This window comes from Plecotus auritus (genome assembly GCF_963455305.1).
Source record: "Plecotus auritus genome assembly, chromosome: 7".
In the NCBI taxonomy this organism is placed as follows: domain Eukaryota; kingdom Metazoa; phylum Chordata; class Mammalia; order Chiroptera; family Vespertilionidae; genus Plecotus; species Plecotus auritus.
In genome coordinates, this window is record NC_137774.1 from 33,683,605 (window position 1) to 33,700,449 (window position 16,845).

Genomic DNA, 16,845 nt, shown 5'->3' on the forward strand with positions numbered 1-16,845 from the left:
GATGTAGTTCTTGTATTTGTATTCACCACCTGACCTCCTGTTCTCCCTAGAAGTCCAATTGCACTCAGTTGTCCTGCAACACAGACTCCCCCTAGTGGACGATTAAGGACAACACTAATACGGGCCAGAACGGAGATTTAATGTTAATTCAAGAATAAAACGACTGCTTTAGCAATCACTATGGTAGTGGGAAAGCAAGAACCCTAAGAATCAGTGCAAAATGCAGCATGTTTCATCTCTGGCTCTTGGAGATCTGTGAAAATCTCAGGAAGTAGCTTGGCTTAGTCAACACCCATACCTAAAGCTCCTCGGCTAAATTTCTGCATTTGTAGTCTGGAAGCTTGACAAATTTGTGCTCAAGGCTTGCAGGCCCTCTGCTCCAGGAAACCTGGTTGGCTTGCCTCATTTCTCTCCCAGGCCCAATGAGGCCAGAGATGCCAATGGTTGGCCAGCATTAAGAGCCAGGCCCTCCTCTGACCCTGATATTGGCTTCCTACTCCTCTGCACTTGGCAGAAGATAAAGAAGGGAACTAGTCCAGCCCAGCCCCCACCCCACTGACTGAGAGGCACAGTGATCCTGGGAGATTTCTAGCCAACCCCAAGCCTCAAGAGGGAAACATACATACCCTAGTAGAAAGGGAGGCAATCAAGGGCCCTCACTGGTCAAAAAGGGAGCCTGAGACCTTGGGGGCAGAAATGGCGAGGGTGGCCAAGCGTGCACTGGTTTATTGACCAAACCTCACATTCCAAACAACTTGGGTGACCAACCAGGAACTCCTCCAAGCCTGTGGCAGCCGAACAGAGTTCCTGGTGGAAAGGTCTACTGGAACACAGTGTAGGCGGGGCTTACAGGGGAGGCCAGCCTTGGAGGAGTCCTACATGGGTCTTCGGGAGAAAAGTTACAGCCCACCCACCAAAGAAAACGCCACATTCAAATGGTGCAAACCATTAAGAGACCCACTGTGGCCACGATGGAGAGTTCTGCAGCAATTATGGGATGAGAGCTGTTCAAGGACTGAGCCTGCCCATTCAGGGCCTCAGCTGGCCTACCAGTGAAGGCCTGAGGGTGGTGTCTTCTCATCTTTATTGCTTTCCAGGGAGAAGGGAGGGATCCGGACATCAAAGTGGGAGCCATCAGGCCTCTCAAAGCGGAATGTCCCCCTGTGGGTCAGAGAAGCTAGTTTAGAGGGAGGGCTGAAGCCCTCTTGAGGATCTGGATAGCCCTATGTCCTCAGCTCCAGAAGCATGGCAGAAGACAGGCCTGGATTCTCTTCTGCCTGGCTCATGCCAGTCTAACACTGGTCCAGAGAACCAAGAGTCCTTCCTGCCCCTACGTGAAAAGAAAAAATACAGCTGTCCTGATTCTGGCCCTTAGATGCACACTGCATAAAAACCCCAATTATAGCCCTAGCTGGTTTGGCTTGGTGGATAGAGCGTTGGCCTATGGACTGAAGGGGCCCAGGTTCGATTCTGGTCAAGGGCACATGCTCAGGTTTCGGGCCTTATCCCTAGTAGGGGGCATGCAGGAGGCAACCAATCAATGATTCTCTGTTATCACTGATGTTTCTCTCTCTCCTTCCTCTCTGAAATCAATAAAAATATATATTTTCAAAAATTCAATTACACTTTCAGGTTAAGGAGTAAAATACCAGGGGGGGAATCAACTATGTAGGCAACACTGCATCACAAATCATAAAGCCTCTTTGGCTGAAGTCCTTACTCCACAAAGTCACAGGGAACTGGAAAACAGTCATAAACAATCAGACAGCCTTAGCTGGTATGGCTCAGTGGATAGAGCATTGGCCTGCAGACTGAAGGTTCCCCGGTTCGATTCCGGTTAAGGGCATGTACCTTGGTTGCGGGCACATCCCCAGTAGGGGGTGTGCAGGAGGCAGCTGATAGATGTTTCTCTCTCATCGATGTTTCTAACTCTCTATCCTTCTCCCTTCCTCTCTGTAAAAAATCAATGAAATATATTAAAAAAAAAATAAAACAAGGAAATAATCCAAATACACATAAAAAAGAAGTTAAATTCAAAATATTAAAAAAAACACACAAAATCAGACAAATCCCACAACAATGAACAGCAGGTAAGGCTCCATCTCAGGACTTAAGTTGGCCCAGAATTAATTGCAAAGCTATGAGCCCCCACTTTTCTGACCTGCAGCTTGTGTCTGTAGAGTTAAACTGCCCCTGCCCCTGCCCCAGCACACCCTCACTTACCACATATGCCCACTGGAAGCTTGCAGGGAGACGTGGCTGCTGTACTGGAATGCAGGCTGCTCCTTGGATAACACCGGTTCCTGTTAGGGTTCAGGCAAAATAGGTCAGGCCAGACAAGTTCCCTGTAACCTGGAGCCAGATGCTACTGCCAGTTCATCAGGACTAGATGCTTCCTCATGCCTCCCACAATGACTGCCTGCCAGTGCTTCCTCCACTGCACAGCCATGGACCTGGGAAAGATCATCTTAGACTAAATGTCTGAGGGCACTGGGCAAAGATGCTAGGCACAGGACCTACTCTGTAAAAACCCTTCCAGCGACCCTTTGCTGAGTGCCTAAGTGCAAGGCACCATGGCGGGGCTCTGCAAACCTTTGCTGACTCAAGTCTCCAAGTACTCGTAGGTAAAGGTGTAATCCCCATTTCAGCAGTAAGAAACTGAGATTTTGGTTAAATAACTTACCCAAGTTATACGGTGAGTAAAGAACCCACATGGCATTTGAAACCAGACTAACTCCAAAGCTCTATTCTTACTCTCTATCCCACCCTGCTTCCTCAAGTCCCTGCTAACTTGGATGCTTGTTCAATGTGACCCCTGGCCCCTTCTCGTGACTTTTATTTCTCAGGAAATGGTGGGGTAGTACAGGAATTGCAAAATCAGATTTCCTCAAGGACCAGCAGAGGATGCAAGCATGTAAAAAGGTAGAGGAAGGACAACAGGAGTAGTGGGAGCATGCCCCATCCAAGGGCATTCAAATTCAGATTTTTAAAAAGGCACTGTGCTAGCTACAAAAAACTCTACACCAGCTTTTCTCTTTACCCCTCACTCAAGGATATGATTTTCACTGATTCTAGAAAGAGGAAGGGAGAGAAAAACATCGATGTGAGAGAGAAACATCTATCGGATGCCTCCTGTAAATACCCCAACCAAGGATCAAACACCTAACTAGATATGTGCCCTGACTGGGAATCGAACATGCGACCCTTTGGTGCACAGGACGATGCTCAACTAAGCCACACCAGCCATAGTTACATCAGCTTTGACGTTAGATCACTTGGATTCCAATCCAGGTCCTACACCACTAGCCATGGGACCATGGGCTAGTTATTAAACTTCATAGTCTCATTCTCCTCATCTGTGAAATGGGTTGTAAGAAACCTATCTCACAGGTTTGTTGTAAGATTTCTCACCAATGCATTCACACCCAGAGCCTCTTGGCCCTAACCACACACTAAGCCCCCAAGCCTGCTGTGCAGGACCAGGAACTGGGCATTACTGGCCCAATTAATGATGATGCTCACCCTGCCCACCACTCCTCGGCCTCGCACTGTCTCCAAAGTGCCAGATAGACTGAATATCCTCCAGTGTCGCTCCCGGAGCTGTACCACATCACTGTCAAGGTTCTCCAAGCGAATACAGTAGCGCCACTGTGGGAGTGAGAGAGAGTTCACATCTGAGAAAGTAAACTTTGGGCTAGTTTTCCCAGAATTCTAAGAGAGCAAAAGGCAAAAAAAGCTGACACCTGCATTGCACAGGCCCGTTCCCCAGAGGTAAACTCCCCCACCTCCCAACCTGCCACACCATGCATTCCACCTGAGCTCCTCCTCAAGGGATACACTCACCCAGTAGACGTGGGAATTCTGGGCTTCCTGGGGAAAAAACACAAAGAATTTAAGTCCCAGAGCAGAGGGCAGGACCAAGTCTGTTCCACCCAACATCGCTCCAATGGAATAGATGTATTCCAGGAAGGTTGCAGAGAGAGATAATGCTGCGAATATCTGTGGATGATGATGACTGAACTATGGCCAACAAACCCACTGTGGGGGGCAGCCTTCCCTCGGTCCATCCCTGGCCTTCCTCCTTTTTATAAAAAAATATTTTTATTGATTTCAGGGAGAGTAAGAGAGAGGGAGATAGAAACATCAATGAGAGAGAATCATAGATCAGTTGCTTCCCGCATGCCTCCTACTGGAGATCAAGCTCAAAACCCGAGCATGTGCCCTCATCAGGAATCAAACTGTGACCTCCTGGGGCATAGGTCGATACTCAACCACTGAGCTACACTGGCTGGGTGCTGGCCTTCCTCCTTCGTATCCTATCAGCCACAGGACTCGTCCCTTTTTCTGGACCACCCTCCCTGACAATTGCTGCTCCCTAACCCTCACTGCTGGCCCAGGCAATTACCCGCCTCTTCGGCCTACCATAGCCCAACCTTATTACAATACTTGGTGTGGTGTATATTGACATCCCTCACTATCACAAGCTCTGGAAGGCAGGGACAATGTTTCATTTATATCTGTATCCCCAGGACTTAGCTTACAGCCAGGCAAGAAATAGCTCAATAAATGTTTGACTAATGCATAAAAAGTATGAAGATCAGCCTACAATTTAGACAAGTATGTGTATATTCTTCATAAACACAGCTCCCTTTGAGTCAGAAGAGAGGAGTCAGCCTAGAGGACTCTCCTGGGACCCAAAGGTTTCCCTGCTCTCGGTCTTGGTGTCAACCCTTGTCAAGAAGCTACTCAACCCCACCCAATACATGGAGGACTCGGAAGCAGAAGCACAGGCATATGGTTGAAATTTGGAACCTGCTCCAGCAGTCACATTGGGAAGACCATACAGAATTTGAGGACCTAGGACTGAGGGAAGGGGCCCACGCCGGGCACATACCCTCATGCCCATGTAGAAGGGGATGACAGTGACACGGATGTTCTCAGTTGTTTCCCGATGGACATCGGAGAGTTCCAGCCAGGGATGATTCTTCTCTTGCCAGGCCCTTAGTGTCTCCCGAGCCACAAAAGGGGGTGCTAGGACAAGAGAATGACTGGCTAGTCCAGGCCAGAATCCAGGGCATTATACCCACTTTCCAAATGCCCCTCCTAGAAAACCCTTCCTGGTGGTGGCTCAGATAAACAAGATACACAAACTGAAGCAAAGCACAAGTTGGAAGAAAGCATAGAGCTGCTTCCAAGAAGCCCCAAGGAGGTATGTAGCATTGTGGGGAGAGAACTGGACTGGGAGTTAAGGGCCCTGGTTTTCAGACTTCGCTCTGCCACTAACTAGCAATCTTTTCTACACACACACACACATACACACACACACACACACACACACACACACACACACACACATATTTTTAAATTGATTTCAGAGAGGAAGGGAAAGGGAGAGAAAGATAGAAACATCAATGACGAGAGAGAATCATTGATAGGCTGCCTCCTGTGGGGGACTGAGCACATTGGGGATTGAGCACACAACCCAGGCATGTGCCCTGACCAGGAATTGAACCGTGACCTCCTGGTTCATAGGTCGACACTCAATCACTGAGCCATGCCGGCTGGACCTAACTAGCAATCTTGAGTCCCTTCTCATCACCTCTGAGTTTCCATATCTGGAGGAGATGATAGCCATTCACCTGACAGGTCTAATGGGAGGTTGGGTAAGGTTGTGGAAATAGAGTTCTGAAATTACTTCTATGATACTGTTTTTGAAGAAAGGGCCCTCCCTTTCCAGCTTCTCTTCTTGAGAGAGATTACCTTTTGTCTGGTCATAGAGAAGAAATCTTTCAAAGAGCTCATGCTGAATGGGAACCTGATCAGTGGAGGTATAGGGAAGGATGTCTTCATGGCTGACATAGTCCAGGCCTGGCAGAGAGAGGCAAAGAGACAGTGAATCTCATGTAGGTGAGTGGAGGAACAGGGCTGAGAAGAAATACAATTCCTGGCCTTGTCCTAGGATGGGATAACCCTGATACCATTGTTCTCAGCATCTATAATCCCTCCCAGCAGATTAAAGGACATCAGAAAGGCATCCGAATCCTCTCCTTGGGACACACTAGACCCCTCATTGACAGGCACCATTCAAATGCTCTACTCACCTGGGATGGCATAGAGAGCCCGGCTGTCATCATGGTTAGCCAAGAAAGTCACAGCTTCTGTCTGAGATCTCTGAGACTAAGGCAAGAAGCGAGTCAGACTTTCTTAGTCACTATCCAGTCCTGAGGACTTGGGGCCCAGTGCTGATCTGGGCTGTCTTGAGTCCTCTCCCTCCCTTTGTGCCCCATGGGATGCAGGCCTTTCCCATGGAGAGGAACCCCAGGTCCAGCCTTCTTGCTTACTTACTATATGTGGACAGTCTCGGGCATCAATCAGCACCTGATAGTAAGTGTGAGTTTTGCCTTTCACCTCCTTAGAGCCGTGGCCAGCAGGATTCTCTGCTCTACAGGGTAGGAGAAGCCGAAGATCATCCAGAGAGAAATAGAATCAGTGCCTGCCCCAGGTCCCTACCCCAGCCCTTCCTCATCTAAACTGTCTGGTGCCTGTGGGACAATGTTCAACCAATTGAGCCACACCAGCCAGGGCTGGGTGCTAGATTTTGTTGAATGCTTTTTCTGCATCTACTGATATGATCCTGTGATTTTTATCTTTTTATCCTTCATTTTGTTTATGTGATTTATCACATTAATTGATTTGCGAATAGTGTACCAAGTTTGTATCCCTGGAATAAATCCCATTTGGTTATGGCGTAAAAAATAAAAGATAAATAAAATAAAATAAAAATCCCCTCAAATAAATAAATAAATAAAATAAACTGACTGGCACCTAATCTGAAGGTTTTAGCAAAACCCAGCCTGCCACTCCCCAGTCAGGGGCAAGTAATGGAATGTGGAGGACCCATGGCATGGAGTTATCATTTGCCTTACTCTCTAGCTGCCCCTTAGGAGATATTGAGAAAATCAAATTGCTGCTTCAGTCCCTAGAGCCCAGAGTACCCCACTCTTCTTACATCCCAGGGCTGTCTGTGATCACTGATTGAAGTCAGTCCTTTTCTTTTTTGTTTTTTTGATGGGCCTTTTCTTTTTTTCTTTTAAATATATTTTGATTTCAGAGAGGAAGAGAGAGGGAGAGGAAGAAACATCAATGATGAGAGAGAATCATTGATCTGCAGCCTCTTGCATGCCCCCTACTGGGAATCAAGCCTGTAACCCGGGCATGTACCCTGACCGGGAACTCCTGGTTCATAGATCAAGGCTCAACCATTGAGCCACAGGGGCCGAGCAAGCCTTTTCTTTTTTTAATGCACTCTAATGATGATAAGAGATTAATGGAAAGATTCTAACTGCCCGTCAAGAAATCAAGAAGTCTAGTCTCCCAATGCCTTCTGTGATAATTATAATGCAAACTGAGAATAGCTTGGGAGAATATCCTGGGGAGGCCTAAAGGGACCCTCTGGCTTAAGAACTCTGGCACTCAGCACTTTTTCTTCTTTTTTTAAATCTTTATTGTTGAAAGTATTACAGATGTCCCCGCACTCGGCACTTTTGTCTCCATGGGTACTTGTTCCAGAGGAGTATTGTGGGACTGCTTCTAAGGGCCAGGAGGATGCTAGCTTCACTCCTAGGATCCCAATTATGTCTGCCATGAGTCAGGCCTCCTCCTGAGAACACTGTGAGGCACAATGCAAGGCAACTTACTTTTCTGGAGCTGCAGAAGCCACATCCCGGTCATACAGTCTGGCCTGCCAGGGAAATAGGACAACACCACGGTAGCCAAAAACACTATGAAGGAAAAGCTGGGAGGAAAGAGAATCCTCAGTGAGTCTATAATCCAGCAGGCCATCCAGGTGGGACCCAGACCACAAAGCAACACAGGTGTGCCAACTCCAGCACAAGGTCTGGCCACTCCTTTTCCTTGAACTCTGTGATCTACCCAATGAGGGAACATTCTTACCCCATCTTTACCTGGTGGACTTCTACTCATCCTTTAGGCCACAATGTTAGTCTCTAGGAAGTGTTCCCTGACTTCCCCCCCACTTAGCACAGTACACAGCCATTGACCATTTGCATATCATAATTCCTTTCTAAACTGTCAATGTCATAAACTTTATGGCATAAAGGCATTGTTTCCTGATTTAATGCCAATGCACAATGCCTGGTCCATTTTAGGCACATAAAAAAATGTTCAATAAACAAAAAGTCATCCTTAAGAAGCCTAAATTCATTTCAGTGGATCTAGCACAAAGCTGATACAGAAAAAGAGCCTCACACCCAGAGCTTATTGCACTGCGAAGAGCTCAATTATGACAAAGCACCAAAGGTATGCTTTCCTTTTTTTTTTTTAAATCCTCACCAGAGGACATGCTTAGAGAGAGGAAGGGAGAGAAAGAGAGAGAGAGAGAGAGAGAGAAACATCGATGTGAGAAACCTCAATAGGATGCCCTCCATATGCGTCCCAACTGGGGATGGAAGCTGCAACCCAGACACATGCCCTGACCGGGAATCGAACAGCAGCCTTTTTGGTGCACAGGACGACGCTCAACCAACTGAGCCACTCCACCCAGGCAGGTTTGCTTTTCTGAAAGCTCCCTCCACTGGTTTCCCACCATCCACTACGTTAGAGGACTATTCAGTAATTTGGCTCTCTCCTCACGATAGTCCACACCAGGCGTCCTCAAACTACGGCCCTCGGGCCACATGCGGCCCGCCGAGGACATTTATCCGGCCCGCTGGATGCCGCTGCCTGTCCTGCTTAGCAGCCGACTCATCCCGGGCCCGCAGTGCGCATAGGAATTTGTTCATGGTTTTTTTTTTAAACTATAGTCCGGCCTTCCAACGGTCTGAGGGACAGTGAACTGGCCCCCTGTTTAAAAAGTTTGAGGACCCCTGGTCCACACCATCTCTGTCCACACTAACTTGGAGAGAGAACCCACTGATACATGAAATGCTTCAAATCCAGGAAAACAAGAAACCCACCTTTAAACACTTGTGATTCTGGTCTAGTACCAAACACCAAGGCAGAAAACTGTAACATTCAGCCCTGTGGCCAACTCCGACCCTTTCAGAAGCAGAGCACACCATGAAAATGAAAGATGACCCAGCCCAGCACTCACCTGCCCAGTCTCATATTTTCCATTCTGTTTTGGCACCTCAAACACACCAACTGTCTCCAAAACTTTGCCCTCTGGTCGGTTTCTGATTAGGAAGGAACAGAACAAGCAACTGAGCAGCTGAGGAGGTAACAGGACTTCTCCATCAGAAAAGAAAGCTACTAGGATACCGAGGGGCCAAGGCAATGACAGCAGAGAAGGGTCAGTGCGGCCAGCTGAAACAAGTAAGGGTCCTGCCAAATCACCACCCCACAGAGCTTCTTTCTGCCTGTCTTCCTCGGAGGTCCAGCCATGGCCCTTCCTTGGTTTCCAGGTTAGGCCTGAACTCCCAGGTCACTTTCTTCTCTTCATTCTCAGCATTCTTCATATCTTGCCTTCATACCCTGCTCAACTGTGCTCCTCACCTCCCTTTCTTCCCTCAGCTATCCTCATGACCTCCCACAGCACTTTAACTGTCCTTCCCACCTTGCATTTCAGTTATTTGTATCCATGTCTTATCTCCATCAGAAACTACGTTCCCTGGGAGCCTGTGCCTGATTAGCTGGTGTTGCCTCTCAAAGCCTCGTGTATACCAGGAGCTCAAAAAATATTTGTTCTAATTCCTGTCCATCTCTCCCCACTCCCCACTTCTAAACTGCAGTCTTCGCCCTACCCTGGAAGGGCTTCATCATCCTCTCTAGATTTCCTACTGTACTCCCTGCATTGCACCTAGTGGTCTTGAAATCTAGTTTTTGTTCAGATTTACATCAATTTGCACAGGGGTCTGAAAATGCATCTCTCCCCAATATAAGTGTCTCATCTCAGCCATTAAAAGGTCAGTTCTCCCGGCGACCTCTCTGGACAGGTGCTTCTTCTAGGCGGGGGCTCTGTAAAGCACTGTTATTCTTACCATTTTTGACATGTGAACATTATGTTTCCTCCCACTTGATTCACTGGTCCGAATTTAAGCTGCTTATGACAATGTTCACACCATTCCCATAACCTCAAGCCCCCTTCCCCAAATCATACAGAGACCCAGTCTCCCCAAGGTCACACTGAAACCGGGGACCCGTGCAGGGCTCAGACTCAAGAGTCCTGTTTTCAACTTCGAGCATCTTTCTGAGGGGTTGTTCTAAGTCAAAAGCAGGGCTTAATTAAAAGGCTGCCTACTAACAGCGGCACTCGAAAATCCCCACTCGAGGAGGTAGGATTCACTCTGGGAGGGTTACTAGTCTCCCCGCCCCCCGCCCCGCCGCCCCCAGAGCCAGCCCCGCACAACCCAGGGCTCTGGACCGCGCTCCCTTCTCTGCTCCTGGCACACATCCCAGGCGGCGTAGGTAGGCTCCGGGCCGGGACCCTCTCCCGGGTCGAACTCCAAACACCCTCGGGGGCAGGACCTCCTAGCCTCCTTCCCGGCCGGGAACACGCTCCCTAGGCGCCGGGCCCCTGCCCCGCGGTCGGTCCCTCACCGGGACGAGAGGTGCCTCCGCGTCGTGGTCGCCGCTGGTAGGAAGGCCCCAGGTCCACCCGCCGCACAGAGCGGCCTTAGCCCCCGGGCCCCGGACAGCGACCGGGACCACCAGCGGCTGCCCACGGCCAGGACCCGCCGGGCCACACAGCCCGCCATGTCCCCCTGAGCGTCTGCTGGGCTGCTGACACAGGGCCCGACCCGCGGCCGGGCGGCGTCCCGCCCCCGCGCCCCACACTGCCCCGCGCCGCGCCTCGCCCCGCCCCGCAAGCTCCGAGCTCCTTCCGGCGCACGGCTGGCGGAAGTCCCGGCTGGGGGTCACCTGACCATAAAGTGGGCTAGAAATGGCGTCTTACTTGATTGCCGGCGAGCGGCTGGTGCGCGCTTTGGCCCCTGGCGGGGAGCTGGAGCAAGAGCAGCTTCCACGCAAGCTGCGGGCAGAGCTTGAGGCTGCGTTGGAGAAGAAGCACAAGGGTGGTGACCGCCCCACTGGTCCCGCACGCCTGGTTTCCTTCCGCCTGATCCGAGATCTGCACCAGTATCTGAGAGAAAGGGGTGAGACCCATTCTCTAGTCCGGAGTTGCCTCCTTTTTTCCAGAGCCTGTTCCCTCTTGAGGTCTTTATCGCATCTCAGGCATCTTTATCCAGCACTCTCCTTCGCCCGCGGAGCGGTCATCGAGCCAACCCAAGACTCACCTCATAAATCCTAGGGCAACCTACTCCCTTCACAACTTCCATGGGAGTTCCTACTGGATTACAACGTTTACAACGTTGTGCAGTTTCTGCTTTCTTGGGAGTTTCCACTTCACGTCCAGGCCCAAGTAGGCCCACCTGACCTTTGAAAAAGTCCCAAGTCCTAACCCAGGACCATTTCACAGGTTCAGTTTCTTTTAAGCCACATTAAGCATAGTGAGCTTGTCCTGTCTGCGAATCTGGATTTCTTTCCATCTCAGAAGTAAAAGTAGTCAAATCTGACTCATTTTTGTTGTTGTTAATCCTCATCGGAGGATATTTTTCCCATTGATTTTTAGAGAGAGTGGAAGGGAGGGAAAGAGAAACATCGGTGTGAGGGAGAAACATCAATTGGTTGGTTACCTTCTCCTGGGCACCCGGACTGGGACCCACCTACGTGCCCTTGACCGGAACTCCAACCCGAGACCCTCCAGGCTGGTGCTCTAACCACTTAGCAACACCAGCCAGGCAAATCTGGCGTTAGGTAGGATGATAGAAAGCCATGTGGAAAGGTCCGAACTGGGAGTAGCACCTGAGCTCTAGTCCTAGCTCTAACACTGACTCCCTTTGGAGGAGTCATTTCTCTTCCTTGGACCTCAGTTTCCTTAACTGTAAAGGGAGGAAATAGGACACACTGGCCTATAAGGTGTTTTGCTAAAATTAACATTGCCTACCCAGAAGTACAAAGAATAGACTGCTTAACTATTGGAACTAAAAAGGACCTTAGAGATCTTATAGTACAATGTTCTCTGAGTAGTCCACACTACTGTGACTTTAACTTAATTAGGGCAGTTCTATGGTGGCCACAGAAATGACTTAACCTGCAGGCAAATGAAAATGGCTTAGTGTTAGCTGTGACATTACCAGGGTAACTGAGAGCTGACAGTTAAACTCAGCTGTGCAGCAGTAGGAGATGATTATGTGGCATTGTCTTATATTCTTCCCAATTGAAAATGGTCTAGATCCGTGGTCAGCAAACTGCGGCTCGCGAGCCACATGCGGCTCTTTGGCCCCTTGAGTGTGGCTCTTCCACAAAATACCACTGCCTGGGCAAGTCTATTTTGAAGAAGTGGCGTTAGAAGTTTAAGTTTAAAAAATTTGGCTCTCAAAAGAAATTTCAGTCATTGTACTGTTGATATTTGGCTCTGTTGACTAATGAGTTTGCCGACCACTGGTCTAGATGAATGGGCACAGGAATGGCCATGCTTTATTTTAGTAGAAAGACTAGATCCTTCTCTGATCTTAATCCTTTGACCTCAGCTCTATGGATCATTATGTTTGTGGAAATCTTTTCTTCCCAGATTCCACACTGTACCTTCATGAGCTCCTAGAAGGCAGTGAAATCTATCTCCCAGAGGTGGTGAAGCCTCCTAGGGTATGTAAGGGGTATATTTGTGAGAGTGGATTTTGGCTGAATTGAGCTTATTTGTGATACAGCCAGATTTATAGGTCAACTTTTGAGTTCAAAAATTTATCTTTTAAATCCTTGGGAGCTGGGGTGGGGGGAACCAGATATTGGTCCTCCATGTTTGACATAAAAGTTTCCAAAGCAGTAGAGGCAGAACTGGTACATGGGTCTCCTAGTACCCTTAGCAGTGCTTTGTCCCCTGAAACCAATGACTGTGACATGTTTTCTAGCAACCTGGGAATATCATTCTTCTCATTTGATTTTCCTGCCTTAGAACCCAGAGCTAGTTGCCCGTCTGGAGAAAATTAAGATACAGCTGGCCAATGACGAATATAAGCGGATCACCCGCAATGTCACCTGTCAGGTAAGGGCCTGCTCTTCAATACATGGACTGAGTAGCCCCAGAAAGCAGGGCCCTCCACTGGGAAGAGGCACAGAGGAAAGAAACAACATGGTTTGTATACTCTTCAGGGACCAAAACAGCTCTGTGTTACATAAAAACCAAATATAATTACCAACTTATTCACTGAGACTCTGGTCTTAGATGGTGACTGATTCTTAAAGGTTGTAGAGATGGGAATGAGCATTGGAGACTTTCTTCCAGCAGGGCTTCCTACTGTTCTCTGGCATGCTCCTGCCCTGGAACAGTAGAGGGGTAGATGAGTACTGGGAGCCTGTGTCCTTTCTTTGAAATGCTTGATCTGTGGTCCAGAAAAGAATCCAACTGGTCACAGACAAAAGAATCTGTGGATAAGAAAGAGTTACAATGCTTCGGGGAATAAAAAGGGCTGAGCCCAGACTAACAAATGGATACTCTCTGGGCTGCCTCTGATCTGCTTCCATTCTGAAATCATGTTTTTTCTTTTTCCCAGGATTCAAGACATGGTGGGATTCTAAGTGACCTGGGCAAGGAAGGTGAGAGACTAGGATATTAGGTGCTAAAGTCTCTCCCTGCGAGGGCTCAGTCATGACACTCCTTCCCACCCCAGTGCTCTGGGTTTAAGCCTGAGCTACTCAGGTTTGCTGGTTAAGGGAGACCCAGTAGATGGGGGAGGCAGCTATAGAGATAAGAGGACCTCCTGGAGGATGCTGAGCTAAAGGTTTCTTCCCTGGGTTCCTCCCCAAAGTGAGGTCAGTGAAGGCTCTGGTCATCACCATCTTCAACTTCATTGTCACGGTGGCAGCTGCCTTTGTCTGCACTTACCTTGGAAGCCAGTATATCTTCACAGAAATGGCCTCGGTGAGTAAGCACTGGGCAGGGTAGGGTGCTCCAGGTGAGGGTTAATGGGAAAGGGAGGATGTATGTGAAAATGCCTTGCATAAGTTAGGTAATGAACAAATATTTGTGCAATAAACAAGAGGAGCATTTGATAAGCCAGTCAGAGAAAGATGAATATCACATGATCTCACTCATTTGTGGAATATAATGAACAACATAAACTGATGAACAAAAACAGATCCAGAGACAGAGAAGCATCGATCAGACGGTCAAACTTCAGATGGAAGGTAGGGGAGGGTGGGGGTAAGGGGGAGAGGTCAACCAAAGGACTTGTATGCATGCGTATAAGCATAACCAATGGACCAGACAACAGGGGGGTGAGGGCATGAGTGGGGGGGGTGGGTAATGGAGGGATAAGGACACATATGTAATACCTTAATCAATAAAAAAAAAAAAGAGGAGCATTTGAGCCTAATAGTCTTGGGGGTGCTTAACAACCTCTGGAGAATTCAGATCCTCTTTTCTTTCCCCCCAACTTATGGGCTGGGTTGGGGTTCTCTTCATCCTTATTAGAGGTGTTGGAGGCTTCAGGGCTGGTGGCTGGCCTTCATCCCCTGAGTCTGGTGTTTTCCCTCCCCAGCGGATACTGGCTGCAGTGATCGTCGCCTCTGTGGTGGGTCTGGCTGAGCTGTATGTCATGGTGCGGGTGATGGAAGGCGAGTTGGGAGAGATATAACTGGTGCTTCATCATCAAAGTCTGGAGACAGTTTGGAGGGGCTCCAGGCTCCCAGCTGCCAATCACTGACTCTCAGTCAATCCATCAGGTTCTTTGTACTCAGCTCTGGTTAGTCAGGGCCACGCCAAGGCTAACTGCTCTTTCTGTGGGCAGCCTCATCCTCTATCAATTGCCAGAGACAGCGGTGGAGGAGTCTCCAACAATTGAACAGAACTGGTCTGTGGGTACCTTCTGATCCTGATGCCTATCTGCCTTCTCCAGTCCAGTCCAGGCACTGCTGGGGCTGGGGTTTTCCATCGGGAGTAAATAGAATCCAGGCCTTCCCGGAAGTAGGCCATGCTACCTGAACTTGCCCAAGTGTACAAAGCAGTCGTCATCCTTGTTCCATACATCCTGGATGCTGGCCTGTAACTTAGTTCTGAAACCTCCGAAAAAGCACAAGGGATTCCCTTTCTCCAGGTTATGGGGGAAGAACTGATCGGAGGACATAAAACAAGAAGAGGAAGATGGGTCTGTACAGAACGGCAGAACTGGAAGTAAGGCAGCTATCTTTTTGGAGTCTTAGTTTCTATCTACATTTTCTTCCTTCTGCTTGCCTTTTAGGTTTTCTATATGCTTCTGCCTGTCTCTACCACCCACCTTTTTAAACTTCCCATCTTCTCATCCCCTTTTGCTCTGTCTCCAAAAATGAAAACAATTCAGGTCGCAAAACAGTGTTTCTGCTTTTAATTGCAAAATCCCTTGTGCTTGTTTGTGTTTGTGGGGAGAGCATGCCTACTGTGAGATTGCCTCAACTAGTAAAGGGAGGGACAGGGATGATTTTCAGATTTAGCTACATATATGAATATGAATAAACATACACATGAGTATGTATGCATAATATATACATTATGAATATGTAAACATATTTTTACATGTGAGCCTAATACAGGATGTTTTCTGTGGGGTTCTTAAACATGTTTGGATGAGTGTGAAAAATAGTATGTAAATGCTCACAGTTGACTAATTGTTTTACATAGTTGCTTTTGGTCTTTACAACAGTCCTGGAGGTTAGAAAAGGAAATGGTCATAGGCCCCTTTTCCAGACAACAAAACTGAGGCCGAGAGAGATCAAATGATCTACTGTGTTCCTTTCTCTGGTAAATGGAGCCAAAGACTCCTAGATGGTCCTGAAGTCTCTGTGTACTGTTAAACTTCCGGAACTTAGATTAGTAGTGTGATGATAGAATCTGTATAAAGCACAATAAATATTTATTGTATTCAGTGTACTTTTATTTCAAATCTGTGAGAACACAAAAGCCCAAAGACTTTTATAGTTCTGAAAATTGTGCAGAGTCTGCTTCTGATGGTAGAGTCCATCTTTCCATTTGTTCAGTGCATGCGTATAAGCATAACCAGTGGTGTCCCCCTCTCCGTCCCCGGGCACTCCTCTATTCGTAGAAATTATATACTCATTGGCTCAGTAGCCATTCCCTCGACAATGTTTGCCAGTTATAGCAAGTCTGAGTCTGTCGTGGCCGTATTCTACATGAGAAAGGAGGAGGTTTTAGGCCCGTCTGTTCACCATAGATCATGTTGAGAAATCCTAGGATTTCTGTTTTTGGTTGGCAGGAATGAAAACAGGAAAAAAAAATGTAGGTAGCATTTTACAGTGTTTGTGGCATCCTAAACTTTTGTTCTTTAATATTTGTATTGATTTCAGAGAGGAAGGGAAGAGGGGGGAGAGATAGAAACATCAATGATGAGAGAGAATCATTGATTAGCTGCCTCCTGCATGCCCCACATGGGATTAAATCCAAAACCCCGGGCATGTGCCCTGACTGGGAATAGAATTTCAGTTTCCTGGTTCATAGGCTGGTGCTCAACCACTAAGCCACGCCAGCCGGGCAACCTAAACTGTTTTAAAATTAAGTTTTAAAAGCTTTGTGGAGATTCCTGGCTCTCATTTCCAAAACAGAGAGGAGACAAGTATTATCATCCCCATTTTCAGGCTCATAGATTGAGAGAGTTACGTTACTTAGCAATGCCAGGATTGCAGAGCAGCTCCAGAACAGGAGGCAGCCAGATTGTCCTGGAACAAGTGGGGTCAGGGCAGGAGTTGCCAGCAGAGGTTCCCACCTCCCCAGGGTCTATCAGTGAGAGCCCTAAGCCCTTCAATTAACTGTCCCTCTTAACTAATCCCAGCAGAAACCTG

At 48.1% G+C, this 16,845-nt stretch overlaps 2 protein-coding genes across 2 annotated transcripts; one reads left to right on the forward strand and one right to left on the reverse strand.

Moving 5' to 3' along the window:
• Positions 1 to 118: 118 nt before the first annotated feature.
• POLDIP2 (DNA polymerase delta interacting protein 2) lies at positions 119 to 10,806 on the reverse strand. The gene is made up of 11 exons (XM_080682205.1): positions 10,558 to 10,806; positions 9,113 to 9,194; positions 7,698 to 7,795; positions 6,346 to 6,442; positions 6,102 to 6,177; positions 5,761 to 5,868; positions 4,895 to 5,031; positions 3,844 to 3,870; positions 3,523 to 3,648; positions 2,224 to 2,303; positions 119 to 1,161 (listed from the first exon to the last, which is right to left on the reverse strand). Exons 1-11 carry the CDS (start codon positions 10,713 to 10,715, stop codon positions 1,047 to 1,049), a joined length of 1,104 nt encoding a protein of 367 aa, XP_080538331.1. The 5' UTR covers positions 10,716 to 10,806; the 3' UTR covers positions 119 to 1,046.
• Positions 10,807 to 10,865: 59 nt separating this feature from the next.
• VMA12 (vacuolar ATPase assembly factor VMA12) lies at positions 10,866 to 15,918 on the forward strand. Its single transcript, XM_080682208.1, has 6 exons — positions 10,866 to 11,111; positions 12,590 to 12,663; positions 12,971 to 13,060; positions 13,569 to 13,611; positions 13,824 to 13,936; positions 14,556 to 15,918. The coding sequence occupies exons 1-6, from the start codon at positions 10,901 to 10,903 to the stop codon at positions 14,649 to 14,651; spliced, it is 627 nt and encodes a 208-aa protein (XP_080538334.1). The 5' UTR covers positions 10,866 to 10,900; the 3' UTR covers positions 14,652 to 15,918.
• Positions 15,919 to 16,845: the final 927 nt, after the last annotated feature.

Coding starts and splice junctions, on each gene's coding strand:
- POLDIP2 (XM_080682205.1), bottom strand. CDS start 10,715: ATGGCGGGCTGTGTGGCCCGGCGGGTCCTGGCCGTGGGCAGCCGCTGG. Junction 7,796..9,112: donor GAAAATATGAGACTGGGCAG/GTGAGTGCTGGG, acceptor CTTTCCTCCCAG/CTTTTCCTTCATAGTGTTTT. Junction 1,162..2,223: donor GCTTCCAGTGGGCATATGTG/GTAAGTGAGGGT, acceptor TCTGACCCACAG/GGGGACATTCCGCTTTGAGA.
- VMA12 (XM_080682208.1), top strand. CDS start 10,901: ATGGCGTCTTACTTGATTGCCGGCGAGCGGCTGGTGCGCGCTTTGGCC. Junction 12,664..12,970: donor AGGTGGTGAAGCCTCCTAGG/GTATGTAAGGGG, acceptor TTCCTGCCTTAG/AACCCAGAGCTAGTTGCCCG. Junction 13,061..13,568: donor CCCGCAATGTCACCTGTCAG/GTAAGGGCCTGC, acceptor TCTTTTTCCCAG/GATTCAAGACATGGTGGGAT.